We start from the raw sequence: 22,327 nt of genomic DNA, 5'->3' as shown, positions 1-22,327 counted from the left end.
TAAAGAGCTGTCCAAATTAAAATGACCCTTGGACTCACAAACAGAACAGCCTATCTTCAATCTGAACGAAAACCAACACAATATTAACATACACTGAGAAAGCACTAATTCAAAGAAACATACGTCAGCCACACAAAAAAAAGCTTTCATCACAAGAGTTAAAGCAGCCTTTCAAGAAGTCTTATTTCCCAGACATATTTTAATTGCTACAGCCTTTCCATACATCTGCCTTCATTGTAGGCATTACAAAGAGACAGACAAGATGCAATGCATACAGTTTAATTAGCCCAAAACATCATTGTCTCATCTCTAAAGCACAGCCCAACAACAAATCACACCATGCAAGTTTGCACTCTTCTCTCCATTGCTCCTATCGATCTGGCCCTCAGCCTGTCCCTTCCCAACCCAGCTCTCACTTCTGCAGAAAGCCACCACACAGGACTGCCACATTAAGCCAATAACATAGATTAGTGGATGCCAATTGTGTACCGGTCAGTTACCACATACCACATCACGTAATGAATGTCCTCCTCCTAATTGTATCATGTAACAAAGAGGTAGTCATGGCCCCCTTCCCTTGACTTTAACTCAGTGCTGCTCTTTCCTCAGCTCACAGACCTGTAAACCCTGTTCATATTTCTCTGCAGAGCACATTTTTACTCCCACCCTATTTTAAGGAACAGCAACAGCTCCCAGAACAGCAAAGACTGCATTGTGTTGACAGTGGATGAAAAACAGGCATCAAGTGAAGGAGCACATAGAAGGGTGGGCGAGTCTTTCCCTTTTCACTTGAAACGTAACGTGCCTGCTAACCTGATCCTAGCTGGGATCCCTCAGCCCTGCAACACCAGAAGTATATTCCTGAGAGAAGAGCCAGCCTTTTAATGCAGGTTATAATAGATACAATCGATTTCTTCCAGTTTTCTTAGGAGCTTTTCCCAGTTTAAGAACTATATGCCACAAGAAACATATTACACGGGTCTAGTCTTCTAGACCACCCTGCAACCAACCTAAGACTGTGAAAGGACAGATGAGAGGGAGAGGAAATCAACATGAAATTATATTATGTGAGAAAGATAAAACATACTAAAACTACTTAGACAGTTCGAACTACAGGGATAATAACTGGATCTTTCTACAGTAAGAATCTTCAGTGGAAGATTTGCATTGCCTCATCATATTGTCATAAACTTGCCACAAACATAAAAGCCTTTCATCTGCCAGCTTTCTAGAATGCAGTCTGATTATTAGCTAATGAAGATGTCCCATAAAAAGAAAATAAATCTCTCTTCAAGGCAGGAGTGAAGCATTTGTCATTAACACGTCTGGTTACCAGATATAAAAGTTACGCAGAGCAATCATTTCCTGACAGGTCCCTCATTTTTCAGACATTTCTAGCATCAGGTGAGAGTTAAAAATTAAGACAGGTTAATTTGCATTGAAGTTATTGAAAGGCTTGTAATATGAGAGGTGTCAACACTCAGCCTAAATCCCTACCCAAGCCACAGTATTTAAACCCTCCACTTAATGTAAACAATTGGATATGGAATTTTCACACAGTTCCACTGCAAGGATCACACAAGTTCTGAAGTCTAGCATTTTCTTTCATATCTGTGATCTAAATTAACAGTCACAGAAGAAAAACATTATCATTTATAGTCTCAAGCTCATAAAACGTGGACAACTGAGGTTAATACCAGCTGTCAATATCTTGACTTATCAACAGGCCTTTTATATTAAAATTTTGTTTCTTTCTTAAATCATCTATTTTCGTAGAAATGACAAATATTTCAGTTGTTCCATCTTTGGAAAGTCTCAGATGCTGGTGGCATGCTCCAGGAATTCTATCCCAATTATAATGTTTCCTTCCATGTTACCAGTCTTCTCACCTGTGTAAAGCAATTAAGAAAGACAGTGAAGTGAAGTGGGTTGTAATACTACAAATATGTTGATAATATTCAAGTTTCTTTTTCATTGGACTGAGGAGCTCTGCTTGATCTGCTTTCTCAGTGGTTCGGTCATGGATGAAAACAACTTGACTGAGGCTCGATCTATGCCAGATGGATCTACTAAGTATGAGTAAGCATCTTAAGGGCATGAAAATTTGACATCTGCTCCTATTATTAAGGGGATAAGCCATGCCTGTTGATGAAACTTACAGGGATGATTTGGAATCCCTGAGGGTACCCGGGTATATAGAGCAACAATAAGTCACTGGACCATATCTCATTTAAAAACAAACAAAAAAATATTTCTTTACTGTCTTTGATGTAACCAGAGCTGAGTACAACTAAATATTGCTTCTACCTTCCCTTACTATCTGAAGGAATCTCTTCTAAAAATATCTTAATTAGAAGTCAAAGTGCTCTGCATCCGGGAAATAACTGGCAATTTAGTTTTACTTTGTCCTAATGGCATAGTAACATTTACTACCACACTGAATTGTGAAGATTGATGTTAAGATGCAGGATGATGGTATTCAACAAACTCAGGTTAATTTCCTTTAAAAAGCATACTGGGAATTTTCTTGGTTTTAATCTATAAATTCTGAACAGACATTTCCAGTACATTTGCACCAGCCTAAGCTTATTTCCATTGAAACCACTGGATACATTACTATCAACTTTAGGGATATAAAACTCAGGCCAGCAGTGAAAGCTCCAGAAAAATCCTGTATTAAACTATTAAACATATAAATGGGAGAACTGCTAAGTATCAGTCAGAAGGCTGGAAGATGTCCAGCTAAAGAAAACAATATGAGCTTACACTACATTAATGTGTAAAGCTTTTTAGTCTTCACAACTACCTGAGAGTCATGCTGTCCTATCCCAAAACAAAGGCAGCCAGTATATTCTTATGGAAACTCTAAATATTAATTTCTTTCTACAACTTGGAAAATGGCTGAGGATAGGTTTAACTTTCAAGGTTAGTCCACATTGCTTCTCTTTTCTTCTACTTAAGGAAGGTTTTGAACACCAGAAGGAGGCTTGAAGTAATTATTATTTGCTGTTGCACATTTATCGCCATTGTAATTACAGCTTTGGTGCTGTCCAGTGCTCAAGTATATGTGTGTATGGTCTTATGATTAAACTAAGTCTTCTACAAGATGAGCTAATATGCTGCATGTGCAGCATCAAATGCATTCCCATTCTACTTGGTCAATGAGGCCATTGGATAGAAAATGCATGGTATTTATCAAAAGCCTACTCTCATACTGTTTATTCAATTTTTTAACTCAAAGAAAAAAGCCAACACTATGCTGCTAGCTCAAAAATCTACATCATCTTTCCTTATTTATTTTGACAAACACGTCCCATAGCTGCTACTAAGTATGATATGAAGAGTGACACACACCTCGTTAATTGGATGACTTTTACCTCTTTGTGTCAGTTTGTCTAACTGCAAAAGTTCCTTCCGCCTACTGCAGATCCAGACTGACCAAGGCTTGGCTAGTTCAGGATCTCTCAGCTCATAGTTGCATAGAAAGAAATCTCACAAACAGAAGAAAGTCTCCAGCTCTCCTAGTTCCAGTTCCCTTCCCAAAATCGCTAGATACTAATCAAATTTCAACCTATTATACACTCTTTGTGACTAAGAAAAAGGGGGGCAGGTAATGATGTGATTCATTATTGTCTAGCTGTAGTTACACAGTAACACGATTTCACTGTTTTCAAAGGAGCTATAACCATCCCAATTTGAAAAAAAAAACAAACTAAAACAAACAACAACCAAAAAACCCCACACCACCCTGTTAGATTAGTTTCTGTGTAGGAACACAAATTCTGGAAAAAGCCTGACAGCCAGTTTATTAGGACACATCATTATTATTACTACCCCTTCCTCAGCATTCAGCTAATTGCTGCCTCATGTATCTGTTCATCCACATACTAAATTCCAACAAAACCCAAAGTCTTCCAGCAAGTGAGATTAAGAAATTAATTTATAGCATCTAGGTCCAAAAGTGCCCTGAGGCCTTACTGGAATGTCCCAGTAGTACAAAGAAAACATTAACAGTTAAAAAGCATTATCAATTAACTACAAATGATGTATAGCCCTAGATCTAGGGCCTAAATAATGAGATGAGAAACCATGTTCCTGTACGTGAACAGTGATTACTTGTGTTCTTTCTAATATGTCAATGTGCAGATAACTCCCCTCAAGAGTAATCCATAAAAAAAGAAAAACAGAACTATGCTTATAAATTCTTATAAGAATGACAAGGAAGGTTGAACTATGTTTGGATTAAATGAGTATATTATTCTCACCCAATCTTCACCATCAACTACAACCACTGACTCTCTGGATATAAGGCATTTGTTCTGAAGCAATCTTACAATTTATCGTATTACAGGACCCATGGCAGCTGAATTGCAACCCTCAAAGGCAGAAAAAACAAAGTCTTCATTACCTGAGCTATGTTTGCAGTTTGAGTTGTGATCACTTGAAAAATTACAGTGGCAGCAGTTTGTCAAAGTTCTGACTGGAAAGACAACACCCTTGTAGTAGACAGTGCCCAACATACTGCCGGGGGAGGCCACTTCACTTTCTCTACTGAATGGAATAAAGCATATGTATAGCTCTTCTCCCATCACATGACCAAACTTTACTATATACGTGCAATATAGTAAATACAGCACTTCTGAAAATACACAGAACATATGCCTAAGAAGATTCAAAACTTTTCCTGAAGAGTTGGGATTACATGTATTCTGAATTAAATATTAAGTAGATCACAGTATTGACTCAAGAGAGCAGGCTGCCATCACCAGAAAATATTTCTGTTTGAAACCTCTCCAGAGAGTAAGTTAGTAATGTTTGGAGAACAGGAATTGTTCAGAAAGCCAGAGTAGTCTGTTCCTTTGTTCGTCTTTTCTCACAATCCATCAATATGGTTAAAGTCTTTAGGAAAGGCAGAAATGAGGAGCAAGCTGCCACTACCAGGACACACTCAGCCCATAAACAGCCTCCAGACTTCCAAGTTACTCTTCAGAAAGAAAGGAATGAAAACACGCTGAAAAGAAGCCAGCCACAGGTCAGCAGCATTACCTGGACAGGCTGCATCCCTTGAGCACCCCTGGTCTAGAACAATGTTTATTTGCCTGCATTGGTATACATGACAGAACCACAAATTAGCTAGGACTTTGTGGTGAATTTTCTTGGAGGTTTTACCTGTAACAAGACTTTCCAATGAAGACAAAAGGATTTTCAAGCCACATTTTTACTAAACTACAAATAAGAAAAATTAACCTTTTATATGAAGTAAAACTCCATGCAGCTAAGAACAGAAGTAAAAAATATTTACAAACAACTCTTCCTATGCCCACTGTGCCTGTTCTGCTTCCAACCTTAGTTTCAATTAATTGTGTCACAGTAAAATCTACAGTCCCCTCTACTCCTAGACAATTTCTCTTCCCAGCATTGTGTGCCTGCTGGAGGTCACCTATCTCCAGCTTTCTCCCTTCTGAGACTCACTGTTTCTTCTTTTGCTTCTCCCGCAGGTTCTGGAGCCATGCCTTCCTCGGGAACCTCAGCTGCTTACCAGGGAGTCACTCCATTTGCAAGCTTGAGTCAAGTCACCTCTTTTTTAATGGAACATAATATAACATACAAACCAAGAAAAAACAAAGCAAAACATGCAGTTTCTAGGAAGGTATAATATGCCTCAGGGTTTTTTTTTCTGCTGAAAGACACGTGTCTTCCTGTATTATATCTGCCATACATTTTACATAACTTTGATGTCATACCTCTTTGACAGTCTAGAGACACATTGGTGAAAATATGGTTCACAGAAGTCAGTGGAAATTTGATAAAAACTTTAGGGTTGTTCCCCAAATCTGGAAGTATCTGATACTCTTTTCAGTGGATGGAAATGAATGTGTGATTCTTTTTAATCAGAGATGAAAGAAACAGTACTCTACTTTCAAGTTTAAAGGGTCCACTTACCTTTCAACACCCCCAGTTCTCCATCTTCATGTCTTGTGATCTCTTGGAAATTAAAAGACTAAAAAAGGGATACAACTAGAGTTGGGATACCAAGTTCACAGCACTCCTGTTTGTGGACAAAGGCTGCATGGACCTGGTGTTCATACACCAGGCTTGATCCAGCTGAAATCAACAGAAGGCTTTTCATGGACTTCAAAGGTTTTTGAAATATAAGGCCTTATGAGGCTTAGCTGTGGGAAAGGTCAAAAAAAGAAGATTCTTGGTGTAAACTCCTAGGTAAGCGGTTTTTTGGTGCATGGTTTACATTTGCTAGGCAGACTATTTAATATCAATACGAATGTGTCTTTCTTCTGTGTCATATTCCTGATGCTTGGTAATTGATCATTTTTTCGATCTTTAAAAATATAGATGCTGAACAACAGCGCTTTCTTCTTCTGTTTACAGAACGGAGATGTACTCAAATCCATATAATCACAGAAAGCAAAAATGCACATTTTGGGGGCATTCACACAGAATAGCCAATGGAGGTGTAAACCAGCTTGTGAAAAATAACCTCTATTTGTAGACACGCATAAATTCAGCATCCAGTCTTAAGAAGTTTGCCCTTTGCAAAATGACAAGTGTTCAGCATCTGGGAAATCAGTCTGGTTTTCAAGCTGCCTTGGAAGTATATTGGGTTGGGTTCCCCCACCCCCGCCCCTTATAGGACACTTAGTAAACCAAACACATTTAAATACAGTTCAGAGCACTAGTTAATCACAGAGACAACCCATATGCATGAATAATGTTTTAATAATAGCTTTAATATGAACACTACCTAGCTTATAACCTTTACCTCCATAGTAAGTAGATATACATTCAAATCGCAAAAAGGATTTACATTTTAGAATTCCCACTGTTTTTCTTTCAAGTTTTCTAATGCTTTTCAAAAACAACATCTCCTTATCCTCCCCAACACACACCTGTGATATTCTAGCTATGCTTTGCCAATCTTTTCTATACATAAAACATTTGCCTCAAAACATATTAGTAACATTCCCACTGGTTTTATTGCATTTGGTATCAGGCACATTTACCAGATTAACAGCAAGTTTAATTTTATGAACAAGAATAAGATACCATAAAGAATATTCTTCTGATACATAAGCACCCACAAGTGAAATGCAGAAAAGTATCTTGGCAATTCTTATTGGTCAATACAATTGCTCACCATTTGCTTACATTTTCCTACAGTTCATTTGATTTGTATTTAAAACTTACACTTGGGACACAGCCAAACATTCTAATTTGGGAAAGCAATGGTAAAGGTTAAGTTCCCAAATCTGAGTAATCAAAACTGCTACAAAACAATGACCAGGCTCTGTAACCCCTGCACTCATATGAGCTGTGCAAGCCTTCCCTGATGCCAGAGAGATTTCAGTTTGGTTGCAAGAAAGTGAACATAACTCCCACTGAAATCAGGGAGGTTCAGACCAAACCAGGACGCAACTGCAAAGAATAGCTGTGGCTCAATTCCACAAAATGGTGAATAATGCAGGTATTTTCACTAGATGCAACCATCATTATTCAAAACAAACTTTTCATCTTCAAAGTTTTTACATAAGAACATGTTAGAAGATCTGCGCACCTCTTGTTCACAACAGCAAATCTGAATAATAAGAACAAATGCCAGAACAATTACCCAGCTCATACACTGCAGGAACAGTAAAGACAGAAGAATGATTGAGAATTTTAACAAGTTTTGAGAAAATCATAAAGTAATAACAAATGTTTAAATTTGTCCGTGTAATTAACAGCAGTGTGCTTTATGAGACATATGAAAGTCAGAATTATTTAACACAAGGGATTATTTTTGGAAAGGAGATGAGTACTGAAACTGCAACACAAGCAGATGGCACACATTTCCTAAGTAGTAACATGAGGAAAAGATTGTGAACATGTCCCAAAAGATCTAAGCAAACTCAGTGCCTGGGCAGCCTATCCATTGGAACTGAAACATTCCAGGAATAACACACTACATATCTACTACATTTCATGACACAAGTACTACATATCTTTTCAAAAGATTTCATGAAAAGTAATTTAGGGTTTTGGAATTATTCAAGGCAGTTACAATAAATGGTTTCTTCATGATCTCCATCTTCTGTAGAGCAGAGCACAAAGAGGCACAAGCACCCTAGACTTTCAGCCTTGCCTACGGCCTGGCCTACATCTGGAATCAATTGCAGATTTTCACAGGTGCACTCATTTTGGAGTTACAAGCAATTTGAAGGCAGATGTGCTGGCATTTAGACAACTAGCTGCTGGACTTGTAGGTAAAATCTGGTTTGGGGTATCTAGAGGTAGTCACTTGCACACTATTTGCTTCCAGCTATAAAAACTGAGAACCTTTTATTATTTAAAAGAATTGACTGTTTTTCCTCAAAAACTTCAGCTGTTCTGACAGGCAACTGTCCATCTATAGCAGTGAAAAAAAGGTCCTACCACCATATAGTTATCAGTCATTCAATATAACAAACTTTTAACACCTTATCATTCCTTCTTACACATATTACACATTATGCAACATATAGATCTGTTAGCATAAAAGAATATTTTTCCATCCTTTCAAAAACAAATTTGAGTTAGCCTTAGCTTATCTAGCTTAGTACTAATTCCTAGTACATTACTATTAGATTTATACTAAATGACACTTACAAGGGAAATTCTCTCAATAATTTCCCCTCATATATCACAAAACCAGCTTACCACTTGAGGGATGTCTATGCTCTATCAAAAGTTTCAACCGTAACTCATCCACTACTCAAATAATTTAACTTAGGTATGAATACAGAACGCCTAAGAGACCAAGCTCATCCACACTGTTTCTGAACGAGTTTAAGCAACTGCTCATGAACCTATTCAAGCAGCACTCATAATTCTAGATCATGCTAAATGTATACATCCCAATGTACCTCCCTCTTAAGAATAAAGAAATGGATTTGCTAAGATTCAATTTACTATTGAGGACTATCCACACACAAAGAAAGGAAAAAAAAAAAAAGTAAGACAGTGAGATTTACTGATAGTTAAAAATATGGACCATAACTGGTCATATATAAACTAAGAAAAATGTAAATAGTGAAAGTTAATTTAGAAGTAGGTACCAATATTCAGCATACATTGTATGTTTTTAATGTAACTGCTCCTATTCTCTTTTCTAGTCACCCCACTGCATCTGGAGAGCTGGGTCCAGTGCTGGGCTCCCCAGTGCATGGGAGACATGGACTTAGCAGAGGAAGTACAGCTGAGGGCCACTAAGGCTAAGGGATTGTAGCATCTCTCATATGAGAAGAGGCTGAGAGATTAGCCTGGAATAGAGAATGCTCAGGGCGTTCTCATCAATGTTTATAAACATCTGATGAGAGGGAGAAAAGAAGATGGAGTCAGACTCTTCTCTGTGATACCCAGAAACAGGACAAGAGGCAAGGGGGGGAAATCGAAACACAGGAAATTCCATTTGAACATCTGAATGACTCTATGATTCTCTGATGCCAAGAAAACACTTTCCCCCCCCCCCCAGTGAGGGTGGTTGAACACTAGAACAGGTGGCCAAGAGGTGCCATCCAGCCTCAACAACTCTAGCACTCTGAGAATGTGGCTGTGGCCCCTCTCTGTTCCTACATCTCTGTGTGGCAAACACAGCTGGTCAGTCCGACTGGAAACTACTGCCAACCACTTGCTGCCGCCATTCTTCCATCCTCTGGCATGTTCCACCACCCTCTTAGCTTCTGACCCAGCAGATAAGATTGACACCTCCTCTACCTTAGCTAACTTGTCAAGTTTCACATAGTAAGCAGGAGACACTTCAGAGGTCTGTAAGAGATGGCAACTAAGACAAAGGATCCATGAGTTCACAGGTCCAAGTAAACACTGCTCTCCGTACTGTTTTCATGCTGTACCTTTAGCCTATGTGCTTACACTGATGTTCAAGCTCTTATTCACAAAGAAAACTTTTAATTGTGCTGTTTTCTGAACGTGGCTCAGATGGCTCGCAGTAGAGGTTAAAATCCAAACTGTGTTTTCAATCAACTTGAAAACAGAACGCTAAAGGTCACTGCCATGCCTGCTCCTCCAAAATGAAATGAGTTCATCCACAACTAGTATCACAGACACGGAAGGCTACACCCACAGACAGCAATGCAAGGAATTTAGTCTTGCTTCACTAAAACAGGTAGGTTATGCAGAAAAGCTCTAGCTAAACTAATCTGAGTATTAAAGCCTCTTTTCCAGCTAGCTGTATGTCATCCCTATTTATATCCATACCCTTTTCAGGAATGCAAAAACTTGTACAGTAACTGTGACCTAATTTTCATTACAGTATTACCTACTGTACTAGGTTAACATAAAGCTAGATTCATAAATAAACTTTGGATACATCAAGTTAGAATCCCTGACTACTTCTTGTACATCAGCTAAAATGCTGAGAAGGGAACTTCTGTAACACAAAAATGTTGAGGGAAAGAACGCATCCAGTGGTATCACCTTTCTTTACCACTTCAGACCCTAAAAGAGTGTGCTTTCTTCCACACTAGATTCACAATCTTGATGTTTCTTGTGGAACCAGGCACCCTTACCCCTTCCTTTCATTCCAAAATAGAAAAGGAATCTCCCTTCCCTTCTTGTAAGGGCAGCTTTTGGGTTCCTCACTAACACAGAGATGTGTTCTTCTAGACAACACATTAATGGTTACAACATCTTCTCCACTGTAGGCAGGCCACTTTATTGTTGTGCTCTTGATTGCTGGAAGAACATTCAGCATTATCCCGTTCAGGTGATTTGCAGAGAATTTTGCCAGAAACAAAGCACAGCAGTAGGAACTCTACTCATCAATGCAGTCACCCAGGAGTATGGATGGGTTCCGGTAATGCTCCAGTTACTCCCTCATACATGTTACACAACAGTCATTGTAAAACCCCAGTCTCAACACCAAAACAGCTAAAAGCGAGTATCCCAAACATTAGGGTAGAGAGCCATGTTCCCTTTTCCCTACTTTTTCTGGTCACAGGTCAATGAATATAAGTATCTAAAGGGTGGGTGTCAGGATGACGGGACTGGACTCTTTTCAGTGGGGCTCAATGGCGGGGGCAAGGGGCAATGGGCACAAGTTGGAACACAGGAAGTTCCACTTAAATACGAGAAAAAACTTTCCTGTGAGGGTGCCAGAGCAGTGGCACAGGCTGCCCAGGGAGGCTGTGGAGTCTCCTTCCCTGGAGACATTAAAAACCTGCCTGGATGTGTTCCTGTGCCCCCTGCTCTGGGTGTCCCTGCTCAAGCAGGGGGGTTGGACAAGATGATCTCCAGAGGTCCCTTCCAACCCCTACCATTCTGTGAATGTTTCATTCAGTGCTGTCCAGTGGCCCAAGTTACACAGTTGGGATAAAAATGTTTCCTCTCATGTGCAGAAGTCCAAAGCAAGCTAAAGCTCAATGCTGCACAGACTCCAGGAAGTCAGAAGACATATGTTGGAATCCCTTCATTCATAGATCGAATACCATTCTCTACTATGGATGAGTATGTAATTAATATGCTGTTATATAAAAGAAGAAACCACTATGACCCTTTCTGCTTACATTTTTGTTTGCTTTTTTATGGAAGAAGGATTTTGTGCCAGCATTTCCTGTGAAACTTCCCAGCCTATACACAGGCCACAGATAAATATAAAACATGCATATTTCATTGGGCTATAAGACCCATATGGTGCGATATGTCTCATATTGATCCTAAATGCCCCTTGGCATAACTTCTACCCAGAATTCCCCAACACCCCCAAAACTGAAAAGCGCCCCTGGCCACAGGAATTTTATAGCAAAAAGCAGGCATCTGTGCCTTTTCAACAGGTGTTCTGAAGATCTGACTTTTGATTTAGTGACTAATTCTTCTTCTAGCCCACACCAATAGTCTACATGGGGAAAAAAAAAAAAGTAAATTATTTGACCTGTGCATCACATAGTAATTTCCTACTGAGAATGCACCTTTAAAATAAGCTCAGAACTGCTCCCTAAACGTAAATTAACGAATAGACTTTTTTTTAAAAAGGGTTAAAATTCTGTGGGGGAAAATGAATGAAAATCTCTTGTAAGCATTTTGGAAATTTGGAAAGTGTCAGCTGGCATTCAGATAAGGGAGCCAGCAAGTATAGAATTAATTCTGATTTCTTACTGGGAAATCCTTGGTCCTCATTCCCTGTAAAAGGTTGTTAGCGATGTGGTTTCGGTACCAGGAACTACGTGAAATGAACTCGCTCTGAAGTGCTGGCGAGTCCACCTCCCATGAAGCATCCAGCTGCTGTCTCCCTGACCCCCACCGCTGAGGCTGTATGTAAAGCTGGGCTGGGAAATGAGTGGGTCAGTCTTCTTTCAATTCTCATCCTAACTGGGAGACACTAGAGTTCCTTCCTGCTCCGGTTGGGACGAGCTAGTGTTTAGTTCGCTTCAAAGGTTGAATCAGATTACAAGATAAGTGGGCATCTCTGAAGTGAAAAGAACTCCAGAAATTGCTACCAGTTGAGATGAAAGGGGGAGGGGAGGTCGTGTATAAAAAGAAGGAGAAGAGAGGAAGATGAAAGGAGGATCGTATCCTTTAGCCCTCGTGGAATAACACGGCCCAGACCTGCATGTCCTACAGTCCACTGTGTATTATCAGTCTCTTGTGAGAACAGTGGATGCTTGCTGTACTCTAAAACTCTCCTCCTTTCCCTCATTAAAAGACAATGGAAAGCTTAACTTTTATGAAAGAGAGCACTTTATCTTCCAAATATTACAGTTGTTTCATGTCTAGCAGGAGTTTAATCCCTGCTAATTTAGATAAATTACCGTGTGCTTTAGCAGGTTGGGGTTAAAACTCCAAGATTTTCAACTGATTACAAAAAAAAACAGCGAGTTATCAAGTCCTAGCTGAGTAATCTGCATCTTATTTCGCCCTGGCTAATTAAAATGTAATCACTATTGTTTGGCAATGTGCATTCTGTCAGCAGTTTTATGTCGGAAAAGAAATCTTGCCAAGAAAACACAAAAAAAAAGCCTTTCACCGGGAACTGGCTCCATCTAAACTGCCTCCTTAGCCACTGAAACTGTAAAACAAGTACGTTACAGCCGCCCGACAACGCAATAGAAATTACTAATCCCTCTCCAAGATAAGGAACTATTTTCACGGGGGGTACCCTCCCCTCAAGCCGCCCCGCGGAGCGGCGGCCGGGGCGGGAGCGCGCGCCCCGCCGCCCACGCAGCCCGCCCCGTCCCCCCCGCCCCGGAGGCTTCCCCGAGCCCCGCAGCCCGAATCCGGTTACGGGCGCCGAATACCTCATGCCGCCCTTGAGACCAAGGCACGCAGCTGCCCTTTCGCCCCGGCTTCTTTTTAACTCGGGCCACCCCTTACCCCTCTCCCGCAGCTGCCCTTCGTGCCGGCGCCCGGCCGCGAACGCCGCGTCACCCGGAGCGTCTGCCCGAGGGGTTCCCGTTTCCGACTGACGGGAGCGCCCCGGGCGGGCGGCGCTCCCCGCCTGGCCCCTGCGCGCTGCGCCCCGAAAGGTGGAGACGGCCCCCTTCCCACCGGCGCGCTGGCCAGCCCTTCCTAGAAGGGGCCTGGGAGGGAGAAGGGCTGGCAGCTCGGGAGGGCTTCCACCATCTGGATGGAGTCGGCTCGGTTTAATACCTGCACGGCGCAGAACAGGTGGGGACGGGAGAAGGGAAAGGTGCGCGTGTGACTGGAAGACGGGAAAGGACGGGCGGGCACCCGCTGCTGACACACCGCCTCCCGCGCTGCTCGCAGCGCGGCCGCCTTCGGGGCTCGCTCCCCCCCCATCTCGTTTTATACCCCGCAGGTCTCCCGCCACTTCATCCCCACCCCCCGCTCCCGTTAGCCAGAGATGTGCCTCTCTCTTTCAGAAAAGGAAAAAAAAAAGTGTTACCCCCACCCTCACCTTCCAGGAGGTCGGAATCAAATATTACACGTTCCCGATCACCGCTCCTAAAAAAAAATAAGCTCGAACTTTCCCACCCGCCCGGAGAAGCGAGCCACCGGCGGGCGGCAGGGCGCAGCGACCCGCCCGGCCCGCGGCGGGCGCCGCCCCGCACCATCGCCCCCGCACTGCCCGGAGCACAAGCGCACCCTCGGCCCGGCGGCGCCCTGCTGCGGCCGCACCGCTCGCCCCGCGGCCTCGGACGCCACCGGAGGCAGCGGCCGGGGCCCCTCCCGCCGCGCCCAGCACCTGCGAGGAGCCGAGGCAGAGCCGTGCCCTCGCCTCGCCTCGCCCCGCCGCGGGCTCAGCCCGGCCGGCGGCTGACAGGCGTGCGGTGGGGCGCGGCGTGCCGGCAGCCCCACCACCCGCCGCCGCCGCCTCCTCCCGGCGGCCGGCACCCGCACGCACCGGCGGGGCTCTGCGCTGCTGCGGGGACCTGCCCACCTGTCCGCGCCGACCATCCCTTGGGGAAACGGCGTCTCCGAGTTGGCCAAGAGGCGCTCCGGCCCCGGCCGTCCTTTCCGCCCCCCACCCCGCGCCCGCCGCGGCGGTGCCGGTGCCGGGGGGACGTCCACCCGCCGGGCGCCGGCAGCGGGCCGGTGCGGGGCCCCCCTGTGCGGCGCGGTGCCCCTACCTGAAAATGCTTGAAGAAGGCGGAGATGCGGGTGATCTGGAGGCTCAGGCACCTGGAGGTGCATCTGGCGGTGGAGAAAGCCTCCTCCTGCCTGCGGGCGGCGGCGGCCCCCGGCCCGGCGGGGCTGCCGCAGGCGGCCGTTACCCAGAGGAGCAGGGCGAGGGAGGCGCCGGGCGCCCTCCGCACCATCGCTCTGCGGGAGAGGAGGGCAGCGGGGCGGCAGGCGCCGGGAGAAGCTCCCGCTCGGCGGGCTGGTTCCGGGCTGCGCTGGGGGCAGGCACCTCCGCGCCGCACAAACTACACAAGAAAGTTCAATCATTCAACTCTCCTCACCCCCGCCCGCCCCGGCCCACAGCCCTCCCCCGCCCGGCAGCGGGCGGGCCGAGCCTGACAGCGGCCGCCCCATTGGCTGCGCCGAGCGCCAGTGGCGGGGCGGGCGGGCCGGGCGGCTGCGGGCAGGTCGGCGGGGCTCGGCTCGGCTCGGCTCGGCGGGGCGGCCGCTGCCCACCGGGGCCATGGCTGCGCGCCGCCACCTGCCCACCGCGGCCCGCGCCCAACCTGCCCGGCCGTGGTTGGTGCCCGACCGTTGGCGCCCGGCCGTTGGGTCGGGGCTGGCAGGCGGCGGTGTCGGGCCCGGTCCGCTGTCCGCGCAGGGCCGGTCGCGGCGGCCTGGCACAGCCCTGCCACACCGCGCGGCCCCTGGCCCTTGCGCTGCCGGAGGGGACCGGCGCAGCCCTGCTGATGGACCGGTCCTTAAAGCCTTGTCGGTATTAGCCTCTTTTATACCTTACGGGGAGTCAAGAACGCACGGAAATTAGTTTCTGACACTCAGTGTTTCTGACAGAAACGCAGCGTTGAGCATTTGTCCCAAGGTGAAAACCGTAACGGCTCCTCTGAAGAGTTATTTAAGAACGAAAACCTACAAGTCATTAGTCTAAATGCCTCTGGGTAACAGCTGCAAAATTAAAACGGCGCCTTGGGCTCTAAAATGGCTACCGTACAGTACACTAACACGTACAGCCCAACGTCCTTTCTCTCTGCACCTTCAGTTCCAGGGCCGGGAGCGCACGCCGCAGTAAGTAGCACAGAGGTTACATACTACATTCCTCTCTGTGCGTGCACTATGTGAACTCCTCCCGTTGCAAGTATGTGCTACTAGAAAGAGCAAGTGGATCTGTTCTCGCTGGAGCCTGTGGATTGAGCCTCCCGAACTTGAAAATCCCAATGCTGTATGAGCTGAAATAAGTAGTCTTTAGGCCACTTTAGGAGTTAATACTACTACAAGTAGTAGTTTAATGACATTCTCAAACGCTATATTAAGCAGCCTGCATGAGTCTTCTTTACCGGGGCAAGTTTTAGCATAAGTTAAGGGCTCATTAGGAAAGTCACCTAAAATCTCATCAAAAGACAGCAAAGTCTTTGACCAATCTGGCTTGTACTAATTTTACATGGCTACGATTCTTCTCTTTGTGGATATTCCTATGTACACAAATGTGAAATAAAGCATATTCCCCAATGTCATTATTCTTACCAGGCTATTTGCATACACCCCTATATATCAGAAAATCAAAGTATAAAAAGGTTTGCTACATCCAAACTAATAAATCAGTAGCTACATTCTAGCTTTAGATTCTAGCTATACTTTTACTAGCTTATCAGAAAAGGCACAGATTAAAAAAAGAACGTTCTTGTCACAAGTGTTGGTAGCATACAAATATGATAGGAAGCGAGACAAATTTTAGTTTAGATATTACTTTGCAGCTTACAGTGTCTCTTGTCAGCTGACCAGAAATCTTCACTTGAAAAAAGCCAGTAGGCTAGATTCACTCCTGCGAGTGTTAACAAATTGAAATGACAGTCTGCGCCCTTGGATGCTTGAGGGAGCACAGCTGCCAGAAGGCGAGGTCACCTGCCACGTCCTGGCACAGAAGTTGCCCTGCTGCTTGCACTGTGTAAGTGTCCTCCACGTGCTATTTTGGAAGTGCCCTGGTTAGGCAAGGAAGACAGTCTCAGCTACACCTCCAGAAGTCTTTCTCGTCTTTGGAGCTGGAGTGACTGCCTACCTCTTGCAGTGAGCAGAGGTCCTAAGTGACTCAGAAATGCTGTTCCCAATTCCGACTGATTTCTCGCCACTGGAGAACCAGTTACTTTGCCTAATCCAGCATCTCCATTTTTAAAAAGAAAAAACAACCACATTATAGGACAGCACAGTCCTAGCAATATTGTGACAAGTAGTGGTGAGCCCAGTCAGGCCTCAATATGAAGTTCAGGACTTCCCGGTTCCTAACTGACCAACTTTCAGATTGGTTTTCTTAAGCCTTGACTGAAAATTTCACATTTTTTGCCTTGACTCAGGAGAAGAAAACTGCTTCACTGATTCATAGTGTTTACATGTACACCAAATGCTTTTGACTTTTACCATACTTTAGCAGATAATAAGAACTGCCTGAAAAAATATGTAACAATCTGTAAATCAGATGCAAATCTAGAGAGGGCAGATGGTTCTATAGATATATCCGCTCCGTGTTACTACTAATGCAATTTATGTGGTATATTATAAACCCCAGCTTTAAGTAAAAGGTATGAATCCTGTTTCTTTTGCTTTATAAAGCCTAGTAGCAAAGGGCACAGAGCCCTTAATAATTAAAAAGTTTGTGAATACACAGTTTAGTCAGTTGCTTTTGTTTGAAAGGTCATGGTTACAGAGATCATCAGCGTCGTCTGTGAATTCCTTTTTAGTGAGGGCTGACTTGGTTAGCACACAAAAGACTGGCTTGTTCAGTTCCAGTAAAACTGTATTCACACAGGTCCTGTTCCCTTACATGGAGATTAAGAAACAGGCTTGGTAGCTCAAGAATTTAGTAGGTAATTAAAACCCACTATGGGCTAAATATCCAACAGACCAAAAGACATGATACATAACTTTGTAAATACACTCATTTTAAAGAGGTTAATAAATTGGATAAAAATACAGATATTTGGAAATAAATTATATCTACAAACCAGCCAATCTTTAAAGATAATCATAATCCACAGCCACCTAAATAGACATAATAGACACATTCGTGCATTTTGCTCGTTGACTTTTGTTTGTCATTAAATGAAATTAAATAATCTTTTAGTATTAGAAGTAGTAGAATCGGTACCAATAAATTCCTGAAAATGCAGAGCATTGATCTTATGGTAAAAATACAAGTATTATTATCCTGCCTGTGCTTTAGAGCCGTCTGACAATGTGAAGACGAGTTTTTTTGGAAGACCAGCTTTGCGAAACTCGGGGCTGGTTTTTTTTTTACAGGAGACAGCGCCACATGCTGGTTTTGTGAGGTGAGAGCTACTGGGCGCTGTATCGATTTACTTCTGTTTAATGAGTTGGTTTTCATCGATTTTAAATTAAGCTGACTGCATCTTAAGTAATTACTTCTATTCCAAAGGAATTACCAACATCAGGTTCTAATTTCAGGTAAACAAATAAGCGAGATGTTGTTAATGTTAAAAATATTTATTGTTTTCATATAAACCACTGCATTCTAGCTCACTGATTTAGTTTATTATATTACAGCATCCTAATGTGCCGTTCTTTTCTCAATTCTCTTTGGCTTTAATTATGTTATGTCAAAAATTGTTGTTATTCTGGGTACAACATAATCCCCCAAACCCTCTCCAGGGGCTCAACTTGCTGGGGTGCCTCTCTGAAGCGCCTACATACTAATGCAGGCAGTGTGGGGAATAAACATGATGAGTCAGAGATCTGTGTGCAGCTGCAGGGCTGTGATCCTGTCGGGATCACGGAGACATGGTGGGATGGCTCCCATGACTGGAGTTTTGCAACAGAAGGGTACAGACCCTTTAGGAAGGACAGGATGAGAAAACAAGGAGGGGGAGTTGCACTTTATGTGAGAGAGCAGCTGGAGTGCATTGAGTTCTGCCTGGGGATGGATGAGGAGCCAGCTAAGCGCTTATGGGTTAGAATTAAAGAGAGGACAGGTAAAGGTGGTGTTATAGTAGGTGTCCGGTAGAGGCCACCTGGTCAGGAGGAACAGGTGGATGAGACACTCTATGGATAGATGGGAGCAACCTCACGTTTGCAGGCCCTGGTCCTCATGAGGGATTTCAACCACCCCAATAGTGGCTGGAGGGACAACACAGCAGGGCATAAGCAAACCAGGAGGTTCATGGAGTGCAATGCTGATAATTTCATCCTTTGATGATAGACAAGCCAAGAAGGAGACGTGATTGCTAGACTTCATACCAACACGGGGGGGCTCATGGGGATGTGAATGTTCAAGGAAGCCTTGGTGGCAGAGACCATGAGATGGGGGAGCAGAGAATCCTTAGGGCAGGGAGGAGGGTGAATAACAAGCTCACAGCCAGGAATTCAGGAGGGCAGCCTTTGGCTTCTCAGAAGTTCTGCTTGGAAGAGTCCTGTGGGATAAGGCCTTGGAGGAAAGGCAGGCCCCAGGAAAGCTGGTTAATATTCAAGGATCACCTCCTCCAAGCTCAAGAGCAGTCCATCCCAATGAATAGCAAGTTGGGCAAAAATGCCAGGAGGCCTGTGTGGATGAATAAGGAGCTCCTAGCAATACTCAAGCACAAGAAGAACTACATACCATAGAGAGGGTGGAAGCAAGGATGGGTAAAGTGGGAGGGATATGAAAGCATTGTCCAAGCATCCAGGGATGAAGTTAGGAAAGCTAAAGCCCAAATGGAATTGAATCGATCTGGGGACGACAAAGACAACAAGAAGGGCTTCTGTAAGAACGTGGGAGACAAAAAGAAGACTGGGGCAGCTCATTGGCCAACGAGACAGGGGACCTGGTTACAGAAGGCATGGAAGAGGCTGAGGTACTGATGGCCGCCTTTGCCTCAGAGTTTATTAGCATGACCAGCCTTCAGGAAAGCCAGGTGCCAGAGAGCAGGCAGAATGGTTGGAGCAAGGAAGACATAGCCTTGTTGGAAGAGGATCGGGTTAAGGAACATGTAACCAAACTGGACATGAACAAGTCCACGGCCCCTAATGGGATGCACCCATGAGTACTGAGGTTGCTGGCAGCTGTCGTTGCAAGACAACTCCTCACAGAATCACTGAATCACAGGTTGGAAGGGACCTCAGGGATCATGTAGTCCAACCTTTCCGGGAAGAGCGCAGTCTAGACAAGGTGGCCCAGCACCCTGTCCGGACGACTCCTGAAGGTGTCCAATGTGGCTGAGTCAACCCCTTCCCTGGGGAGATTATTCCAATGGGTGACTGTCCTCACTGTGAAAAATCTCCCTCTCATGTCCAATCAGAGTCTCCCCAAGAGCAACTTGTGTCCATTCCCCCTTGTCCTCTCCATGGGACTCCTTGTAAAAAGGGAGTCTCCGTCTTCTTTGTAGCTACCCCTTAAGTACTGGCAGATGCTGATGAGATCCCCTCTGAGCCTCCTTTTCTCACGGCTGAACAAACCCAACTCTCCCAGCCTGTCCTCGTATGGCAGGCTTCCCAGTCCTCTGATCATCTTGGTGGCCCTTCTCTGGACCCCTTCCAGCCTGTCCACCTCCTTTTTGTATAGCGGGGACCAGAACTGTACACAGTCCTCCAGGTGTGGCCTGACAAGCGCTGAGTAGAGCGGGATAATGACTTCTTTATCTCTGCTGGCGATGCCCTTTTTGATGCAACCCAGCATCCTGTTGGCCTTCTTGGCCACAGCAGCACACTGTTCGCTCATGTTGAGCTTTCTGTCCACCAGGACCCCCAGGTCCCTTTCCACAGAGCTGCTCTCCAGCCAGGTGGATCCCAGTCTGTGCTGCACTCCCGCATTATGTTTTCCCAGGTGCATGGCCTTACACTTGTCCCTGTTTAGCTTCATAAGGTTCTGTTGGCCCACTCTTCCAGCCTATCTAGACCTTCCTGCAGAGCAGCTCTCCCTTCTGGAGTGTCTACTTCCCCACTCAATTTGGTGTCATCAGCAAACTTCATCAGGCTACACTTGATCACGTTATCCAGATCACTTACAAAGATATTGAATAACATTGGGCCCAATATCGATCCCTGGGGGACTCTACTTGTGACAGGTTGCCACTTGGAAAAAAGAGCTATTTGCCACCACCCTTTGGGTGCGGCCTGTCAGCCAGTTCCCCACCCGCTGCACAGACCACTTGTCTAGGCCACAACGCATTAATTTCTCTAGGAGGACGCCATGGGGGGCCGTATCAAAGGCCTTGGAGAAGTCCAGGTAGACAATGTCCACCACCCACCCCATGTCAACCAGGCAAGTCGCTTTGTTGTAGAAGGCCACCAGGTTTGTCAAGCACGATCTGCCCTTAGTGAAGCCATGTTGGCTTTTCCCAATCACATGCTTCAATTGACTTGTGATGGCCCCCAGGAGGATTCGTTCCATAACTTCCCCAGGGATTGAAGTAAGGCTGCTGGGCCTATAGTCACCTGGATCCTCCCTCGAGCCCTTCTTGTAGATAGGGGTAACATTTGCCTTCCTCCAGTCCTCTGGGACATCCCCCATTCTCCATGACTTCTCAAAGATTACGGAGAGCGGCCTTGCGATGATGTCAGCCATCTCTCTCAACACCCTCGGGTGGATGGCGTCAGGGCCCATTGATTTGTAGGGGTCAAGCTCTTGCAATAATTCACATACTAACTCTTCCTTCACTGATGGTGGGTCAGTGTTTGGATCAACCGGGAATACAAAATTGAGAACAAATCTCAAAGCCTGTGACCCTACAGTGTTTGTAAAGACAGAGGTGAAGAAAGTGTTGAGGACTTCTGCGTTTTCAGCATCGTTGGTGATTAATTCTCCTATTCTGTTTAACAGTGGGCCTATGTTTTCCTTCTTTTTCTGCTTGTGGTTGACATACCTGAAGAACCCTTTCTTGTTATTTTTGACACCTACTGCCAGTTTCAATTCAAGCTGGGCTTTTGCTTTTCTAACTGCACCTCTGCACGCTCTGGCAATGCCCGTGTAGCTCTTGACGGATAATCCTCCACTTCTCCATCTCTGGTATGCTTCCCTTTTGGATTTGGGTAATCTTTGATCAATCATGTCCACTGGGAGAAGTGCCGAAAGACTGGAGGAAAGCAAATGTCATTCCTATCTTGAGGAAGGGAAAGAAGGAGGAGCCAGGGAACTACAGGCCCGTCAGCCTCACCTCCACCCCTGAGGTGCAGGTAATCCGGAAAACTGTTTCCAGGCACTTAATGTGGACAGGCAAATCATCAGGAGTAGTGAGTATGGCCTTGACCAAGGGGAAGTCTTGCTTAACCAACTTGATAATGTTCTGTGATGAAGTGACTGGCGTGGTAGGGAAGGGTAGAGCCGTGGATGTTGTCTGCCTGGACTTCAGCAAGGTCTTTGACATGTCTCCTGTAAGATCCTTAGAGACAAGCTGTTGATGTGCAGGCTGGATGAGGAGACAGTGAGGTGGACTGAAAACGAGCTGAATGGCCAAGCCCCGAGTGTGGCAATGAGTGGTGCAAAGTGGGGTGACAGGAACCTCCTGAAGTTCAAGAAGGGGAAGTGTGAAGTCCCGCACGTGGGAGGAATATCCCCATGCACGAGTGTATGCTGGGGGCCACCCATCTGGAAAGCAGCTTGGCAGGAAAGGTCCTGAGGGTCCCGTTGGACACCAAGTTGAAGATGAGTGAGCAATGTGCTCTTGCAGCAAAGAACGATAATGGTATCCTGGTCTGCACTAGGCAAAGTATTGCCAGCAGGATGAGGGAGGTGGTCCTTTCCCTCTCGTGAGCACTGGTGAGG

At 45.0% G+C, this 22,327-nt stretch overlaps 1 protein-coding gene across 2 annotated transcripts in view; it reads right to left on the bottom strand.

Moving 5' to 3' along the window:
• Positions 1-14,908, bottom strand: part of ANOS1 (anosmin 1) — a 153,310-nt gene extending 138,402 nt beyond the window's left edge. For both annotated transcript variants that reach the window (XR_010370377.1, XM_064437236.1), the window contains exon 1: positions 14,577-14,908. Coding sequence is in view for 1 of the 2 variants with exons in the window: in XM_064437236.1 (XP_064293306.1) it covers positions 14,577-14,765 (189 nt within the window). In the remaining variant the exon portion in view is untranslated. The remainder of the gene's footprint in view (positions 1-14,576) is intronic.
• Between the last annotated feature and the right edge of the window lie 7,419 nt (positions 14,909-22,327).

The sequence above is a fragment of the Phalacrocorax carbo genome, chromosome 1 (genome assembly GCF_963921805.1).
Source record: "Phalacrocorax carbo chromosome 1, bPhaCar2.1, whole genome shotgun sequence".
NCBI classification, from domain to species: domain Eukaryota; kingdom Metazoa; phylum Chordata; class Aves; order Suliformes; family Phalacrocoracidae; genus Phalacrocorax; species Phalacrocorax carbo.
Note: the sequence above shows the minus strand (reverse complement) of the source record. Positions and strands in the feature narration are given on the sequence as shown.